Below are 18,769 nucleotides of genomic sequence, written 5' to 3' on the forward strand. Positions count from 1 at the left end.
CACTATTTGACCCTCTACCACCTACCTTTGACAGTATTTGACCTTTGATCATTTTCCAGGTAAACCATCATCAGGATGAGGAGGAGGAGAAAGATGAACTGTAACTGACCACCTTTGACACTATTTGACCCTTGACCACTTACCTTTGACATTATTTGACCTTTGACCATTAATCCAGGTAAAACATCAGGAGGAGGAGGAGTTAGACCAGGAAGACAAAGACACTTTTTGACCCTTGACCACTTACCTTTGACCCTTGACCATTTTCCAGGTAAAACCTCATCAGGAGGAGGAGGAGGAAGACCAAGAGCAGAAAGATGAACCATAACTGACCTTTGACACCATTTGACTCTTGATCATTTACCTTTGACCCTTGACCATTTTCCAGGTAAAACATCATCAGGAGGAGGAGGAGGAGGAGGAGGAGTAAGACCAGGGGGAGGGGACAGAGGAGGAGGAGACAGGGGAGGAGGAGGAGGAGGAGGAGGGGCTCCCATGGGCCTTGGTGGCCTTTTTGCTGGAGGCATGCCCAAGTTGAGATCTACAGGACTCAGGCAAGATGGAGGTAAGAGACTGCATTACAGAATAAAGTTTTTATTGTTAGTGTTGTGTGAAAATGGTTGCAATATAATATCCCTGTTTGACACAGAAAACTGTGATAGATGTAGAAGGGAAATACATGTACAAGTTGTTTAGAAATTTTAGTTATCTGCAAGGTAGGATTGCTTTTGTTTCCATATTACACAACTTTTGTTTCCATATTACACAACTCTGTCCAACTATTGTAACATTCAAATGACTAGATATGTAACATTTTCTGCACATCATTTCTTTGCATAGTCTATCCTTTCAGTTTGTACAGTAAGACCAAAAGATGTAACACTTTACTAACAGACAAAAGACATTGATAATAGTTTGACCAAGCAAATTGAATGTTGTGTGATAAAGTAATGAAGCCTTGGTTTAAAGTTGAATGGGTGAATCGATAGTGGTCAAAACCTTTTTACAGGAAAGCACAAGTCAGAAGAAATCAGTTTTGCCCGTATTTCACCCCACATGTAGATGCTTTTTTCTCTTCAGACTTGCTAACTTTTAACATCTTTCTCTGCTCTCACCCCACCACCAGTTCTTCATAGGTATAAATATTACACAATAGGTAAGGCTCACTGACCTAACACCTTCTAACTGTTGTGCAGTGGCATTTGTGAACGCATGATTCATGTGGCAGTGATTTTATTTGCAGGTTTTAGTGTTTTTTTACAGCCAGTTATGTTTTAGTCAACTTTTATTTTTCGTGGTGTGCTCTGTTAGTTTTGGATATGAGTGTATGGAAAGTACAAAGAATCTATAAATTCTTTGTGTCTTATCCACCAATATTGCTGTCTCCAGGACCTGCTCCTCTCTACTGGCACAAAATTTCACCCTACTCCATCCAAAAAATGTCACAAGAATTTGACGAAAAGTCTTTTCGTAATCTAAAATGAAAGGTTTAGCAAAAGATTACAAAAACAACATGGGCTTCCAAACAATGATTGGGATAGAAAAAATATTAACCTGGAGAAAGCCCTGGTCTGAATGGAATACAGTTGCCTATCTACATGTCTGCCTTAACTAATTTACCATATATTTACTGTGTCCAGGTGGCAATCTAAATGCAGAAAACAACAAACGCAGCCCGAGCCCCAACAACAGATTTGCCGGACGAGGCAACAACAACACAGCAAACAACGTCGGCACGGTGCCCCGCGCCATGCCCAGTCAGGCCAACAATAACACGGTCCCGCGACACACCCCCAACAACTCCCAACCCCCACCCCCCAGCAACAGGAACCTGCCCCCGCCACCACCCTCTAGTTCAAATAAACCAAGACCCCCCTCAGGTCAGCACAGACCCCCCTCCGCTCCAGTGGGGGTGAGACCTGGACCACCCCCCTTTGGGAACAGACCACCCCCTCCCCCACCAGGAAGGCCGATGTCAGCATCTCCAGGGGGCCCAAGACCAGGTAGGTTTTTGTATTACTGATATAGTTGTAATCTCCAAGCAGATCTACCAGTGGCATAATGAGTTTAGCTGGCCAAGCAGTGTTCTGAGCCACCGGCAGACCCGCTGAACTCCTTATGCCACTGGTAGATCTGCCTGGAGGCTAATACAGTTGGACATACCCCTTTACTTTTACATGTACCACTTGTGTGTCAGATACGATGTGATTGTGAAGCAAAGAGTGGCTTCTCTTTTCATTTTTATTGTGTTCTGTTTGTCATTGTCACTTAGAACAAAACTAGGATGAGCACTTTTGACATCACTAACAAAAAGTGTGGCAATTAAAATTATTGCCATAGCGACGGTTTTAATGTTTATAAGTTTTACAGATTGTTGTTGTTAATGGGTTTTAATAGTCGTCTTCCATTCGTTTGGCGATCGATGTTCATAGAGCATTGCTGTCAAAGGGGGTCCCTTGTGAGTGAAGGGTGAACTAATGTAAATGCTCCTCATCGATTTTACAAATCAGGGCCTCATTTTACATGAATGATATCAGTTGATCATCCTCTCTAGCTAAATAACAATATGCTAAAAAAAGGGTTTTTGCCAGTATCGATATAGATATATATATAGATATATAGATAGATAAAAATATTTTTCTACTGAATTAATTGTGTTTGTCATGAATTATGCAAATAAGGCTCTCATTTGCATAAACTATATAACTTGATCATCTCCAACAAATTGACATGCGCAATATATGTTAAGAAAGGAGACTTTTGTCGCCTTTTCTGCTAATTTATGCAAATTAGGACCTAATTTGCATAGTTAATGTTAAACGATGTTCACTTGTACATAACTTCCAAATGCTACAAGTAAGAAGTTCCCGTCATTTATCAAAATGACATTATAGCATTTTCTCATTAATCATGCAAATTATGCATTTATTTATCAATATTCTCCTCTTTCTCAGTTACAAAGGTCACATGTTGTAATGGTCCTTTAATTGAGCTGAGCATGTTTCCCAATTTATTATGCAAATTAGCTTCCACTCTGCATAATTCTTCATAATTAATATGTAATTATATTAAGCATCACGTAACCTATCCACATACCAAAAACCATAACAATCCGTCAACCCCTTCTTTAGTTATTCCGATTAGAAGTCTGACACCTGTCCTGCAGTTCCAAAATAAGCCGCTAGGGGCCCAAACCTATACCACTTACTTACAGCATCAAGAGCTGTCTACCACTTAAGATTCATAGCCGCAGCATGTCCAGAACTCGAGATATCAAACCAAGAAGTTCCGCTGCAGTACCGTAACAGGCCACTAGAAGGCCAAAAATCTTATCGCTTCCAGGTCTCAACAAGACCTACCCACGTACCGAATATCAATACAATTCATCCAGGCGTTCTTGAGCTATGGTGGTCTTCTACAACCGGCACACACATACAAACGCTACCCAAAATATAACTTTCTTGGCGAAGGTAACCATCACATCGCTATCTCACAACCCCCACATGTTTTAAGCTCAAACAATGCTTGTTTCACACATCAGTTTGTACTTTTGAAAACAGAAAGATATTAAGGGTGAAGAAGGCCACCAAACTTTCCAAACTCCTGGACACATAAACCACGAACGAACCCGGAAGTGATTTCCACGACTCACAGGTCATTTTCCGAGAAACATATCTCCACAATCTTTTACCCCCTGTTTCAAATGTTTACATTTGCATGACCACCATACTACATACTACAATTCGGGTACGTCTGAAGTCCTAGGCTTTTCTCAATTTTGCACGGCTATCAATCAAAAATTGCCTTGCGCGAATACGGAAAACACTGCTGAGCACGTACGTGCCCTGGGCGACTGGAAAGCTTACCCGTGGAGGTAATGGTACAGTCCGGCATGATGCAACTACGCATGCGCGGACTTTTGACATTCCTGACATTCCTATACAGTTTTTAGAATACTTTGGAAACGGTTCCACACTATACTATTAAGCTCGCCCATCAGGCGTCGCTAAAAACATAGTTTTAAATAAAGCTACTGTCTCCATTGCTGTATATGGCAAAGGCATTATTATTTCATAGGCACATGATTCTTTTTGTTTGTTTTAATGTTCAAGTTTGTTGGTTTCAGATATAGCTACTTCTCTGTTTTGAATTGAAGATTATCTTGCTGTTTTTTCAGGACCCCCTCAAAGAGGCATGAGGCCTCCACCCCCTTCAAAAGGACCCCCACAGATGGTGCGGCCGCCCCCTCCGCCATCTGCATACCCCCCTAGAATGAACGGGCCCAGTTCTACACAAGGACCCCCTCCACCACCCCCTGGTGGCCGTGGCCCAAGACCCCCTCCCCCTCAGCAGACAAGACCCCCTCCTCCACAAACTAACAGACCCCAACCTCCACAGCTATCAAGACCCCCTCCCCCACATCAAACCAGACCCCTTGTCCCACAGCAGAGTAAACCCCCTCCACCACCAAGCAGTGCAAGACCACGTGGGCCCCCACCCCCTCTCACAAGAGGGGGGCCACCCTCTCCACCCTCAGGAGGCCCCCCTGGCCAAAGACCCCCTCCACCACCTCCACATAGATCTGCATCCTTTAGGTGAGTGATCGTGACATTATTCTCATCTTTTCTTGATATTATTTTCATCACTGGGGCGTGTCATGAATGAAAATTTACCTACTAATCAATATGTTTACATATGAACAGTATTAAGAATCAAAAAACAGTATTAAGTATCAATGAAATATTCTGAGCTTTGCAACTGTTTCAGGCAAAGGTAATGCAGGTTGAACTCTGATCATTATGCTTGACATGAAAATCTAGTTGCTAGTAATAAATGATTGTAATTGTACAACACAAAGAAAAGTCATTGAAGCTTTTCCATTGATGTGGTACCAAAAATTGAAACATGCCGACAACAAGAAAACCTCCTGTCTTACAGGGAAGGAGGGCCATCACAGGCACCTCCACCTCCACCCCCTGGAAGGGGGAAACCCCCTCCCCCACCCACGAGGGGACCTAGCGGAGCACCACCCCCTCCCCCTCCCACAAGAAATGGGCCTAGGATTTCCATGCCTGGAGTGCCTCAGAAAAGCGATCTAACGGGTGAGTGTTAAAATGATACCAACAATTTAAACCTCTATCATGGAAGCTCATCTGTGTTGGTAGTGATCATAGTACCATGCTAAACTTTCTCCCAACACAAAGGTATTCACGGATCAAGTTTCAAAGGCTAATTTTCAATATCAATACTGAAGAAGGCGACAGTTGTTGTTGAAAATTTGATTCGTGTATTACCTTTGTTTTGGAAGAAAGTTTAGCATTGTCAAATTTAAACCCTTTCTATATGTTAGCTTTGTAAATGCGTTGGTATGCTTCTATTTTATTCTCTATAGAACTAAAGGTATGCCAACAAAATCAGATGTTACAATGTGTTACTGTGTTCGAAATGTTCTTATATTATGTATAACTTTTACACATGTAGATCATGATCTACTTCTATAAGTTATAGAAATCCTCCACTTGACAATATGTGTTCTGTCCTAAATACATGTACTTCTGTGATACATGTAGTTGTTTCTTGTGTAGTGTTTTTTGTGGTTCACGATTGTCATTGTTAATTGATTTGAATTGCATATTCACCTTTTGAGATTTGTATGTTTCTGAGAAAAGTAGAGCAGAACAGGTGTCTGAAATGGCTTGCTTGTCCTCTTCCTTAATGATGTAAACTTCTGTGGTGTTTCTAACTTAACTGGTGCTCTGTTTCTAGACAACTTTAGCTCAGTGTACTGGGTAACATCATGTGAATTGTCAACAAGAAGCGCACATAATGATAATGTAGCATGGCAGATATACAGCTGTATGAAAGATGTTCTACCGTAGTATGATAAATAGATATAGGTGCAGCACCTTCATCATTGTAATGATACCTGGAGCTTCAAAACTAAAAAGTCTTTACCATTTTGTAGATGTGATGTCATCCATTAAACCTCCCTGTTGTTCTGCTTCTTCCACATGTGTGCTATCACCTCCATTCTAAAATATGTACATTGTATGTCTCTGTTCCTTTCTTTCTTGTGCCTTTCCTGGACTCACACCACATGTAGCTGGGTATAGGTGGACATGGTATAAAATGTATGGCTTCTATGATATGAACTGTGAGTATCCTACCTTCGGGCTCTCCTCTGTTCTCATCTCTTTGCTTTTCCATCCTTATTTCTGCAGCTTTGTGTACTGTTCTAAAGCTCCCCCTAACAGATTTGTCCTGCATTGCACCTTGACACGTTTCAGTTGCATGTTGTATGTTGTCACACTGCCTGGTTGAAAACAACACACCATACTTTGTTTGGACAGTATACCATAACGATTTGTTTTCCTTCTAGTACATGCCAAGAGGTATTCACTAACCAGCGCAAGTACGTGTAGGTTTAGTTTTGGATGGCTTTGTGGTGGCAATATGTTGTGTTCTGTCTTCACATAGCATGTAGCTCTTCCTTGTCACTTATAGGTTTTGTTTGAGTAGCATTGTTGTGTTGACATCTGTATACAAACGATAGTGATCCATATGTTTTTGCTGTTTTTTGTTGTACTTGTAACTTCTAACCAAGCAGCAGCTAATCCAGAGCCTAGAACATAGTGTATAAGCATAATGGATTTGATTGTTTGACAATGTAGTAGATTAGTTTGTTATAGTAAAAGAAACACCATAACTTCAACAAGTGAAAAACATCAAAATCTCACCAGATATTCCCTAGAACTCTTAAGAAATTCTTTGGTGATAGTCTTCAATTTGGAAAAGTATAAATTATACTTGTACCATCATACAGAAGCCTTTCCAGATACACAAGACAAAAATGTTTGGCCTCCTACTTACTTGTAGCAAGAATATCCCATCGCCTTTCTGTGCGTATAAAAATGCACTTAGTATGTCATACAAAAATACACTATGATATACTCCATGGAGTATTCAATTAAATACTCTGGGGGGTTGCCCATCCTTTCAGATCATTTTTCAACTACTCCTTATTAACTTAGGGGTACTTAAGGTTGGGGTACTTTTTTTGCAATGCCTCTCTATTGCTGTAACTAATTAGTACCTTATTTTCTTTGTCCTTTCCTATAAAACTGTTCCATTGTTTGTCACAACTTGTGGAAGTTCTCCAAGAAACTTGTAAGGTCATGTCTACAGTCACCACTGAAAGGGACTTAAACAACATGGTCACATTACACATGAAGGTGGCCTTCATAGACAGGATACTTAGACAAAACAATTTCTAAGAGACCATCAAAAAGTAGTCACAATGGCCACTGGTGGTCCCTGTATAGAGGTTGGGACAAATATAGGTTTGAACTGTAACACATCAATTCATAGTTTCTGCTTTTCAACTAATCTTACTCTGTGTCACTGACAAAAGACAGCGGATGCTGTCGGAAATGTCTGACCGCTTTGAAAATCATGTCCTGTTGCTTGACTAACTACAAATGTACATTGTTTGGTATTACTCTGCTTTGTTGAGAAATCCTTCTGACACCAGGTTTTGTTTGTTGTTTGTTTGTTTGTTTGTGCTACAGATGTATGTTAAGCCAGGTTAAACTTCTTTTAACACCAAGTTTTGTTTGTTTGTTGTTTGTGCTTCAGATGAATTTGAAGCGAGGTTCAACTTTCCGCAGAGTCTGCCTATTCCTCCCCCCTTTGAGAAAACCAACAAGACGTACCCTAGCAAGATTAAAAACAAATCAGGTGGGTAGGATAGTATATCATTGATAATGTGCTTTAATATATAAGAGTAACTAGTGAAGATGAATATGTGTGGTTATTACAAAATTCTTGTGTTGGAATAAATGATTTAACAGGTTGTAATGTGTATAACATGCCAAATAGTAACTTAGGCATGATTTTAGAAAACCATACCCAAAATCTTGAATAACTGCTATATGCTGTATCCAAAATCATACATATATATAGTTGCTTGCATAACTGCTATATTTTGTATCATATTAACTGGATGTCTAATCTTCATCATAGTATAACTGTATAATATCTAGATTCTTTGTTTCATGGATGTCTTGTTTTTCATTCTTTTTGTAGCAACAAGACAAAGAGGAGTGCCCCCTCCCCCACCCAAGCGGTGATAGCAGCGCCACCTTGCACCTGACACGTAACCTGCAGTCTGCAGTTAGGCATGGGCTGACAAAACAAGGATTAGCACATCTTCAGCTTATGACGCTTTACATATTCCAATTTCAGGGTAAAAACCCTTATAATTAAGGGAGAGATAGACTGTAGAATGTAACAGCAAGACTTTGAGGTTAAAAACGATGAAGAATTGTTGTCAATCCTTGTTTTGTTCGTCCAACGGGCCATGCCATCTCAATTCTGGGGAGAGCATCATCATCACACTTGAAAGGGACTGTCCAGTGAGTTGGCATTATGAGACGTTCATTTACAAAATTGTTACCATGTTCATAGGCAAGATAAAGAAAAAAGCAATACTTTCAAGACTTGTAAAACAGTTTTTTGCATGTGCGCTATAATGTCAAACATGTTTTTTGCGACGCCACGAGCAGAAGTCTGTTTTTGTTATTCATGTGCTAATTATTCATCACTTTGGCTGCCAGAAATCATTTTAAAAGCTAAATTCACACTTACTGTACAGAAAGATGAAATCAAAATGTACACATTTAATCATAGGCTTCCATACTTCTGTGTTGTTGACAGTCATGTAGACTATCTGTATAGCACCAATGTTTTGTACACAATGTTGTAATGCTGATTCAGTGGGCTGTTCCTTCACAAGGACAACTTGTGTAGAGTACATTGTTATAATAACTAGAGGTGTATAATGTAAAAAGGCATATGGACAAAGTGACCTTATATATGTACAGTTATGGGGGAAAACTTGGTATATTATTGTTTGAAGTCACATGACAATACCATATTATGCAGAGCTGTTATACATAGGTGAAAAGAAGATGATTATTTTTCTCTCTATGGCGAGATACCCAGAATTGATAAGCTATGGCCCCACATGTACCTAGTTACTGCTGTAGTATCTGTCTTGGATCCCTCCGCCCCTTTATTTACAATAGTACAGCCCAAAACCAGATGATATTGCTGCAGGGATTGGACAACGCAACTTTGCATAGAGGGGTGGAAGGAATTTTTTTTGTAAAATTGAAATAGTCGTTAGCTGTAGTTTTCTCTGGCTGACATTCAGCTACGTTTCTTTGTTTCTACAATTAATTATATTATGCAACAACGTAAATGTACTAGTAGTAGGAAACCATCCTTTGAATTAAAAAAACCATGTCCGATGGTACAAGCCGCTCGTATTGTTTTAGCACACCACTTGAGGTAAAATAGGTACTTACATTACAGTGCACCCTACCCCTTGAAAATGGTACAGTCTTAATGGTTAGGTCACCGAATTTGTGAGGAGCAATCCATTTGATTATAGGGGTGGTGAGAATCTTGCAGGTATCAGTCACATTATCATAATTTATGTGGGAATTCGATGGAGCTAGAAATGGTTGAATTGTTTCCAATGAGAATATTGTATTAAGATGCTGTTATGCTGAATATTTTGCTTTTTTTCAGCATATAAAGATAATAATGAGAGTCAGCACTGTAATGAGACATGTTGGGCACAGCGAGTAGTTTTTAGAAAAAGACGATGAAAAAGAGCAGTATGTGCTTCAGTCTTAGCAAAATTGTCCGGACGTACATCGTCCAAATATTTGCTGGCAAATTTCTCCATACAGAAGGTTTTACAAAAAGAGAGAGAGCTATGTTAGATATGTGCAGAAATATTACCTGTACAGATGTATTATACTATTATGTATGATGCAGCATTTCCGAGCACCTAGTAATTTCTTGATGAAAAGAGTCAACATTTACATTATCAGTTGACCCTTTTTTTTCAGGTGGGGTTTTCATAGTTCTAAAAAGATATTTGTGGTAAGATGATTTTTTTCCTCCTTGTATTTTGTCAATATTTACGTCAAAGCAGGTGCATTGTACTATAATCAGAAATCTTATGTTTTCGCAAAGTTATGAATAATAAATGCAGCATTTCTTATTAAGGTACAACATGAAGGTTACATCCCTATATGTGGAAGTGAGTCAGTCCAGACAAGCATATCATACCAGTAAAGTTTGGAAGAGACCACTAGAAATGGGGGCCCAATTGCTCTGTGGCTTTCCAATAATACCACATGTAAAACTATGTTTCATGTCGAATTTCTGCTTATTTCTGGACTTGATTAATCCTATTTTAGGAATGAACTTTTTTGTTATGACTTTAAAGAGAAATGCTGCCGTTAAGACCTCTACAAATTTTCTATTGAATATTGTAGGCAGTAAAACTGTAAATTTGTAGAACATGGCAAGGTGAGGAAAATGAACCTGTATGCAAAGTACTAACATTTGACAATAAAACAATCAGTATAAGTTCTGCACTATGTGTCTTCCCTTCGCATGCATATGAATAGAAAAGTACAAAACACATTAGAATGGTCATTAAGATTGGCACCTATAGCCTACAGTCCCTTACGTGTTTGGGGATGGGGTTGGAGCTTCACCTCAAACGTCGTACGCACGGACAAAAGTGCTATACACATGTAGTTTCTCTTGTAATAAGAATTGTTCACGCACGCATGGGCAAATGCGCTGTAATACAGTCTACACTTATATTGGAGATAATAACAGCTTTTGGCGGTACTGGTTAATAGTTAATTGTAATTTTCATAAAAGCAGCTTCGCGGTGAATTCGACATCAAATATATACATTTACGTGCCTTTGTGTTAATAATTCATTGCATTTGATTGCAACAGGTGCACGAAAATTATATACATATAACATTTTCTATATTCCGGTTCAGTATAAACCTCTGCGATTGTTACCTGTGACATTCTTCATATGTCCTAGTTTTAGAAGAGACACGTGTCTAAACATCAGCATTTGACAAGGTGAGTTTGAAAATTTAAGTCCGTATGTTGGTGGTACTTTTTGTGTAATAAAGCTGGCAAGAAAAATTCCGAAAATTGGAGATATTGGGGCCCGGGTAATTTTCGAGGTTATGACACCCAACCGTTCGGTCTCAAATAAGACGATTCTGCGCATCTTAGCACAACTGTCTGAACCCGTTTAAAGATGTCAACATCTTTGTCTCTGAAACGAAACGTGATTCGATATTTCAATCAAACACTATTCAGAAATGGTTGCAGAAACGGCCCGTCTTTGCACCGCTGTGATCGTGGTGTTGATGGTTCTTGGGGCGGTGGCCACGGTGGAGGGGTCCCGCAACCGCCGCTGTGACTGTCCATGGGGTTTATGGGGCTCCTGGACAAGCTGTTCAGAGAGATGTGATGGAGGTATGCCTAGTGATATTAATCATTTGTTAAATTTGTATTCACTTCAGTTTAGGGTTGCAGGGTAACGTTAGCTAGTATCTCATCAACTCGTCACGTTTCCCATATGCCATATCAAATGTCTCACATATTCCTCAGCAGTTGCTGGACCTGTCAGCCAAAAGCATGTTTTGTTCCGTTCCTCATGATCACTTTGTATTGTAACTTTACTTTTGGTGTAGCCAATTCTGTTGCAAAGTCATTCTTTAAAATGTTCCTTTCCTTAACTTTATTGATGAAGATATTTATTTTGTTTCGTATCACACAGGAACTCGTTTGAGATTCCGACACCGCAGCCACTGTTGTTTTCCAAACTTTGACACCCAGACGGGCACCTGCAACACCCACAGCTGCTGCAGCTGCAGCTGGAGGTCCTGGGGCTCATGGAGCAGCTGTTCACGCACCTGTGGCCGAGGTGTTGTGTCAACTTTAATTACGTTTGATTAAGTTTTCACGGTGAAAAGTTTTGACCAAGCCCAAACATGGCCCCTTGCTTTCTTGTTTCATATCTTTGTTGGCCATTGGCAATGAATGCCCTGGTACCTCAATTCATATTGCCCCTTCTTCAATGCAAAACTAAGATTGAATTTGATCAACTTGCGTCCTCTAATTTTTAAAGACAACAATTTTCATAATGATATCAACGTCCTGCAAAGGACCGATGCTATAGCCCAACATATGCCAATCAAAATTAAGAAATTCAAACAAAAAGTACAAAGGCCAAACGTTGATGGACACGTATCCACTCTCTTATTGGTTGGCTCTCTCGATCTGTGTCACCTTTACAGCGGTGTTCATGGTTCTCAGGGCGGTAGACTGGTCCAATGACCCTTCTATCCGTACAAACTGATTTTAATGTTTGATCTGGTCCCAATGTATCCCAGGTACAATGTCTCGGACAAGACACCGAGACTCCTGCTGTTATCCCAGCTCTGACAGTGAGACCATGACGTGTAACACCCAGTCGTGCTGCTCGTGTGAGTGGGGCAACTGGCACGCTTGGAGCTCCTGTTCACAGACTTGTGGAGAAGGTGAGCATATCTTAGACGGGGAGTCATTTATAAACTAGAGAAAAACGTCATCCTCCAGAAAACTCACGACGAAATCTACCTGATTGAAAAAGAGACAGAGAGCGTCTCGAAAGCTACCCAAGTACCCAACTTTGTTGTGTGAAATTATTTTCTATTTCGTCAATAGTTCATTCTCATTACAGTTACTATCATCATTTCGATGCCTAAGTACTAGACTACATGAGTTGTCATACCGATCTATATGTTATATAGGAACGCAGACACGTACCAGGTACAGCGAACCCTGCTGCTTTCCAAGCCATCACGTCGATACTCGGTCCTGTCATATCCATTGCGATAGCCAAGGTAACAACTTAGAGATTTTATTTGTAGATAGTAAAGCAAAGAAATTTGACTTAGTCAGGTCTAGGACTTCTGCCGCATGTTTTGCCTTGTATCCTTTTATTTGAGTTTCAAGAAAATGACATGCATTTTTGTTTGCATGGCTATAAGAAGCATATTCGGAGGTGTTGCTGTGTGGCAAAGTCACATTTGCATGCTTACGACATATTAATCATGCTTGCAGCACAGATACGTATACTTTCCGTGTCAGATCATCCGTAAATGATACGACCGTCTGAATATTGCGGAATACCATATACTCGTAGCTCTAGTAATAGTTACTGAAAGACACATGAAGAAGTACAAAGACGTGTCGATCAGAACGTACCCAAAAGGTAAATGAAAGGCAATATTTACGTACGTATAGGGTAGTTAAGTTGCGGAAAGAGTGAATAAACGTTACGCTTATGTTACGTTTAAGCCCAGTTTTGGGTCTTATTTTTCTGCCTCTATTTTCAGGTGGTTCTTCGGCAACGTATTGGAACAGCGAGCATTTGATCTTGACCATCGTAGGCGTGCTGTCCGGGGTTGTTCTGGTCGCTTCTTTAGTTTGGTACAAGGGTGTCAGGGACCCGAATAGGGTTATCGACCTTAGAGGGAAACTCTAGAGAAAGTGTTTAAAGAAAATTCAATCTTTTGAACGAATACATATCATGTGGTATGTTCTTTCAATCGCATTACGCTGGCAAATGATTTGTGCAGTTAAACGGTTTCTACTGTACTATTACATGTAAACGGAAAAAAAAATACTAGTACAGTATTGACTCGTTCTGCCAGTCCATTCTTATGACGATGTAGAAGAGTGATGGATGTCACTCAAAACGTCCGGATGTAGCATCTATATCTTATCCAGTTAAGAGATCGAATCGTCAGGATTTTTTTACCTGGAGTAACCTTCATCAATGTACCTAGAGGAAGTAGCCTAACTTTCATTGTGAACAGCAGATTCTAGATGGAAAGTAATAATACAGTGCGACGTATAATCTTACAATGTAATCACAATTAGTGAATATATAAGTCCTATATGTCATCTATTTATCTATATATTCTGGTGCCTCTATAACCAACTAGCTACTGTTGTAATATTGTTGAGCATCGATTTTTCTGACCAAGGGAAAGAGATTAAGTTTCTGTCCTATTCATATAATCCGTGACAAATTTGAAGTGGCCTTCGTAATGACAATTGGTAATTGCTACGTAGTGTCAATTGAGTAGAACGTTAACGTTACATTAGTGTCACTTCCCATCTTGTATATATGTAATGCTCTTCAAACGTAACTGCTGTCAGGTGAAAAAGTTGGAAGCCTAGCCAAAGCTGGGGTCTGGTCTGAAAAAAAACAGTACATGGTCAATATTTCATTTATTTAATAATTCATCACAAGACAACCACTTCATTAAAATATAAGATAACCGTTAAGAGAAATAACACACTGGGACACAATGTACCTTGTTTTAGTATGGGCAACGTAGCACTTTGAATTAATGATTAGAATACTACTTACAACATAGGATATTGGAGTGTTCTTTTGCAATGTCTCTAAAGACATCTTCCCCAGAGCTTCTCGCCGCTGTATATATGTAGCCGAAGTAGGTGGCGCTTTTGCGACTAGCACACAATCCCCAAAGTTTGCATTCCCCCTCTAAACGTAAGCATGTGAGAGGCGTTACTTGTCTATTTGTAATATATAAGAAAACTGTAATATCCTATGTTTCACCAGCCCGATGAAATTATTTTCGGAACTATTTACTGTTCACAAACTCAAGATACCTTCTTCCTTCTCGATGCTGGACTCTAAGACGAAACTCTCCCGCGGGTTCTGTACCAGATTCATGCCTGTTATTGTTCCATACATGTCGTATTTCACTTCTACAAATTTGAAGGCCAGAGTTCCAGGACCTATGTTTGAGCGTTGTATCCCTCGGCCACGATACTGCACCTGCGCACCAGCGCCATAAGTGTCCACATCCACGCCGACTTCAGCTGATACGTCTGTTCTCTGCCCATGCGCAAGGGTGACGCTTTCGGCTCTGAATGCCTGAGGTAGAAATTAAAGCTGTATTATTAGCATATTTACGAGAGTGAGTCAAAATGAGATGCAATTGGTTCTATATATGGCAAGCTCCTTTATCCAGCAAATGAAATGAAACTTGGCGCAAAGGTAAAGCCATATATCCTTTTTGAGCATATTTTTTGCATCATCATCATCATCGCGGGCTGCTTGCCCGGACCAAGTCCACCCTCTCCTTCCAGACATCTCTGTCCCCCATAGCGTTCTTTAGGTCCTCGACCCGAAGCCCCACATCACGGGCAATTTGGTCTATGTAGGTTAGACGGGGTCGCCCTTAATGTGCATACCCGTGTGCTGGCTTCCACAGTATGAGTTCACTTGCAAGCTCTGCCTTGTTTCTAAAACATGCAGAATGGCAAAAATTGTTTGATCGCAGAAATAGTGGTATGTTCCTTCAAGGCAATGGAAGTTAGTTGAAGTGTGTTGAAAGATACTGTCCAAAAATACTGTTTCGCAAATCAACGTTTTCGAATAGAATTTTGTCACAAGTTTTAGATGTAGTGTCAGATACAAACATTGATTCCTCATCAAAACCTTCTCTAACGTGGAAGAATATAGATCAAATGCAAATTCTTACCTCTGCTATAAGAAAGAAATGATCCTTTCCCCGGATACCGATAGCTTCTTGGTTAAGTCCCTTTCCCATCAGCCGTAGTCGGAAATGTTCCTCATCTATAGAATGTAGTCTGCATTTTTTGAACGAAAAGCCAGCATAATTGACCGATTTCGCAGATATGTCAAACTCTACGGGAGAGAATTTGGCGTAGACACCTCCGCTTTTGTTTGTGTTGTGCAAAAGTCTGTCGTTTATGTAGGGTCCCAGATTCGGAGCTTTGCGCAGGTCACCGGCGAAGGCATGGTCCGTTACCTGATGCTGTAATCTCATCCCTGGCGTCGTGCCAGCATGGCTGTGTTGGTAGGTAAACAAACATGTCGGCGCGTAAAACAATGGACCGAGATACAGAATATGCTAAGATCTACATGTTGGCAAACTGTACGTTGCTTGAAGTTGAAGGTAACTTTGAATGACTGTTATCTTACAAAGGTGGTACCTCACTGTACTTGGGGTACCGGTGCGGCACTGGGGGCTCGAAAGATTACTCAACGAATTTCAGAGATAAACAACGAATTTTCTTACGTTTGTGTATTTTGTTGTCCTCTAAGTCATACTTCAACGTATTACGCAACATCTAAATTATAAAAAAATCGGCGAAAATATCACAACAGCAGTGAACGAACCTCACAGTACCGCACCGGTGCCACAAGTGCAGTGAGATACCACCTTTACGATTCAAGATGGCTCCAAAATCAACCCTGTCACCCCAAACAGTCATGGTAAAAGATATGGAAAACGTTATCACTTGCGTACCTCACTAGAATGGTTTTTCCTGCACCATCCCTTCCACCGTCCGACAGTATGGACCCGAGCTGATAGTTGTTTGCCATGGCGGGGCGTCGAACAAGAAGAAAGTCCGGGCCAACTCTTTTCGATAGAAAGTCACCAGGGCGGTCAATCGTGGAAGCAACGGGCCCCATTTTTGAAAGGTCTTTCACATTCAAGTACAACCCTTTGTATTATACAGGCAACTGTCAATATGAAGATACAGCATAAACTTTGCGGATTGAAGCTCAAAACGCCACGATACGAACTTGGGTGCTCACAGAATCTAACTTCCGCAAACGTTGGACACTTGTAGCTTGAGACTCTGATGACTCGGGTGTTTCTTTTCTTATACGTTTCAACACCATTTGACGTTCTAAGGTAACATCCTACATTGCTTGTTGACCACGGCCAATGTGTAAATAAAGTTGTGGACTGACACCAAATGCTTATTATTCCGTCACTATGGAAACAAGGTGTGCAGTATGTGTGACGGCTCTTAAAATAGGATGGGACATTTTCTAGCTTTCGTTTCCTCGTCTGAAACAATACTCCGTTTAAAACTCAGGTTTCGATCCCAACACTTATCTAAAGGCAACTGCCAATGTGTAGATACGGCATAAACTTTGCGGATTGAAACACCACGATGCGAACTTTCACTTACGTTGGACACCTGCTGTAGCTTGATAACTCCGACCAGGTGAACACGAATACGTACGTGCTTTGCATACTGGCCTGAATCCAGAATCCTGAGGTTTAAGTCAACATGGAAGAGTTCGAATGTTTACATAAACTTTTCAGTGTCAATGTCGAGTTACATGTGCTTACTGTTTAGTTTTCATATTCGTCTCATCTACATTCGTTGAAAATTGCTTATAGAAATATGAAATATTTCTATCAACACGAATTTGACTTTCTAAGATAGCTTCCCACATTACTTAAGGACAGCAGTCAAGGTGTAAACAAAGGTGTTGGATGGCGCCAAATCCTCAGGTATTCTGTCACTATGGAAACACGGTGTGTTTGTGTGTGATGTTATCACTTTCAAAGGGTTCTTATAATAGGCTGGGGAATTTTCTAGATTTCGTTTCCTCGTCTGAAACGCGAACAAGACTACGTTCGGCTGAGCGTCAGACATGGCGGTGGCGTTGCTCCGTCCTCGAGTCCTTCTCATCGTGGTGTTGTTGGCGCTGCTTCTCGAAGATGGAGACGGTTGGCGCCGCCGCCGCCGCCGCCGTGCCCCTCCACCCTGCTCGTGCTCCTGGTGGTCTTGGGGCTCTTGGTCTAGATGCTCCGCAGCGTGTGGCGGGGGTGAGTGGATTTCTTTAAATTATTTCGTTTTTGTTTCAGACATCCTCTGATCTTGAATAAAGCCTCAGTCTTAGAAATGGACCCTGGAAAGAATAAATAACTAATCAGTTTCTTTGATCCAAAGGTCCACATTCAATATAGAGTCTAGTGTAGAACTAGAGCATGTAGAGGGATTTTATTTGTCTCACACTGATGTCTATAACTTTAGAACTAAGATATTTTCTTCGACGGGTTAAGGCTCTATAATTGTATGTACTGCAAAAACATTGTAAAAGTGTAAGTAGGGCAAAACATTGTAAAATTATAGTTGGGGCTACATCGGTTGTAAATTTCATACAAAACTAGAGTTCCACGAACGCATACCATCGCCAAATAATTATGCCTTTATTCAAGACTTTAAGGTTTCATTCATGTATTTCTCAACCGACTGCATGAACGTGTGTTTGCAGCGGTTGGACGGTCCATTTTATCCATCCCAACTAACCTCGGGTAGTGTTGTCCACAAACAAACAAACAAACAAACAAACACATAGACATACACAGACGCTGCAGTACAGTAGGAAAACGGTAGGGAAACCATTTTGGAACTTGACCTTCCTTTCCACAAGGGGTTCCCAAGTTCACACCTTCTCAAGTTATGCTCTTGACAGCACGCAGACCCACACCATGTCGCTTTTTGTGACCTAAATAAATATAGGTACGAGGGTGAGTCAGAAAGTAATGCAAGTGGTTTTGTAACACGCTCATTTTTCAATCGAATGAGTTGAAATTTGGCACAAAGGTAAAGGCATGTATCCTCTTGAGATTGAAATTCTTAAATTTGGTCATTATCATTTTATGGGCAACTGAGTTGGTTTCAAGATGACCACACCTTTGGAAGCTTGTCAAACAATCAGTACCTCTCAATCTAACCCACTGAAACTTACTGTAGGAGTTTGAAATTACACCTGTATGATAACAAATGTTTCTATATATTGCATGCCAATTTTAATTTCTGAACTCTTGGTGGTTCCTCATTTACAGCTGCTAGGGTGGAGCAAGTTGGAATATACACGAATTCGAGAGTTGTTAGTTAAAATACTACTTTTCCATTAACCAAAAGACACGAAGATTGACACAGTTAGTAATTGTGAAAAGGTCAAAAAGTGTGCTAGATCTTATTTCTTTAAGTTAATAAAAAAAGTAGGCTA

The 18,769-nt window shown here is 40.4% G+C and overlaps 2 protein-coding genes across 2 annotated transcripts; one reads left to right on the forward strand and one right to left on the reverse strand.

The window, feature by feature from the left end:
- The first annotated feature begins 75 nt into the window (after positions 1-75).
- Positions 76-10,451, forward strand: LOC118424925 (proline-rich protein 2-like). Its single transcript, XM_035833731.1, has 8 exons — positions 76-100; positions 389-565; positions 1,641-2,003; positions 4,178-4,595; positions 4,939-5,102; positions 6,380-6,412; positions 7,636-7,737; positions 8,086-10,451. The coding sequence occupies exons 1-8, from the start codon at positions 76-78 to the stop codon at positions 8,127-8,129; spliced, it is 1,326 nt and encodes a 441-aa protein (XP_035689624.1). The 3' UTR covers positions 8,130-10,451.
- A 2,376-nt stretch (positions 10,452-12,827) lies between these two features.
- LOC118423802 lies at positions 12,828-15,747 on the reverse strand. The gene is made up of 3 exons (XM_035832037.1): positions 15,465-15,747; positions 14,587-14,854; positions 12,828-14,145 (listed from the first exon to the last, which is right to left on the reverse strand). The coding sequence occupies exons 1-3, from the start codon at positions 15,531-15,533 to the stop codon at positions 14,087-14,089; spliced, it is 396 nt and encodes a 131-aa protein (XP_035687930.1). The 5' UTR covers positions 15,534-15,747; the 3' UTR covers positions 12,828-14,086.
- Between the last annotated feature and the right edge of the window lie 3,022 nt (positions 15,748-18,769).

This window comes from Branchiostoma floridae, chromosome 10, assembly GCF_000003815.2.
Source record: "Branchiostoma floridae strain S238N-H82 chromosome 10, Bfl_VNyyK, whole genome shotgun sequence".
NCBI lineage: Eukaryota > Metazoa > Chordata > Leptocardii > Amphioxiformes > Branchiostomatidae > Branchiostoma > Branchiostoma floridae.

Coding starts and splice junctions, on each gene's coding strand:
- LOC118424925 (XM_035833731.1), top strand. CDS start 76: ATGAGGAGGAGGAGAAAGATGAACT. Junction 566..1,640: donor AGGACTCAGGCAAGATGGAG/GTAAGAGACTGC, acceptor TACTGTGTCCAG/GTGGCAATCTAAATGCAGAA. Junction 4,596..4,938: donor CATAGATCTGCATCCTTTAG/GTGAGTGATCGT, acceptor CCTGTCTTACAG/GGAAGGAGGGCCATCACAGG.
- LOC118423802 (XM_035832037.1), bottom strand. CDS start 15,533: ATGGGAAAGGGACTTAACCAAGAAGCTATCGGTATCCGGGGAAAGGAT. Junction 14,855..15,464: donor ATTTCTTTCTTATAGCAGAG/GTAAGAATTTGC, acceptor TTTCTACCTCAG/GCATTCAGAGCCGAAAGCGT. Junction 14,146..14,586: donor CAGCATCGAGAAGGAAGAAG/GTATCTTGAGTT, acceptor GTTTTTTTTCAG/ACCAGACCCCAGCTTTGGCT.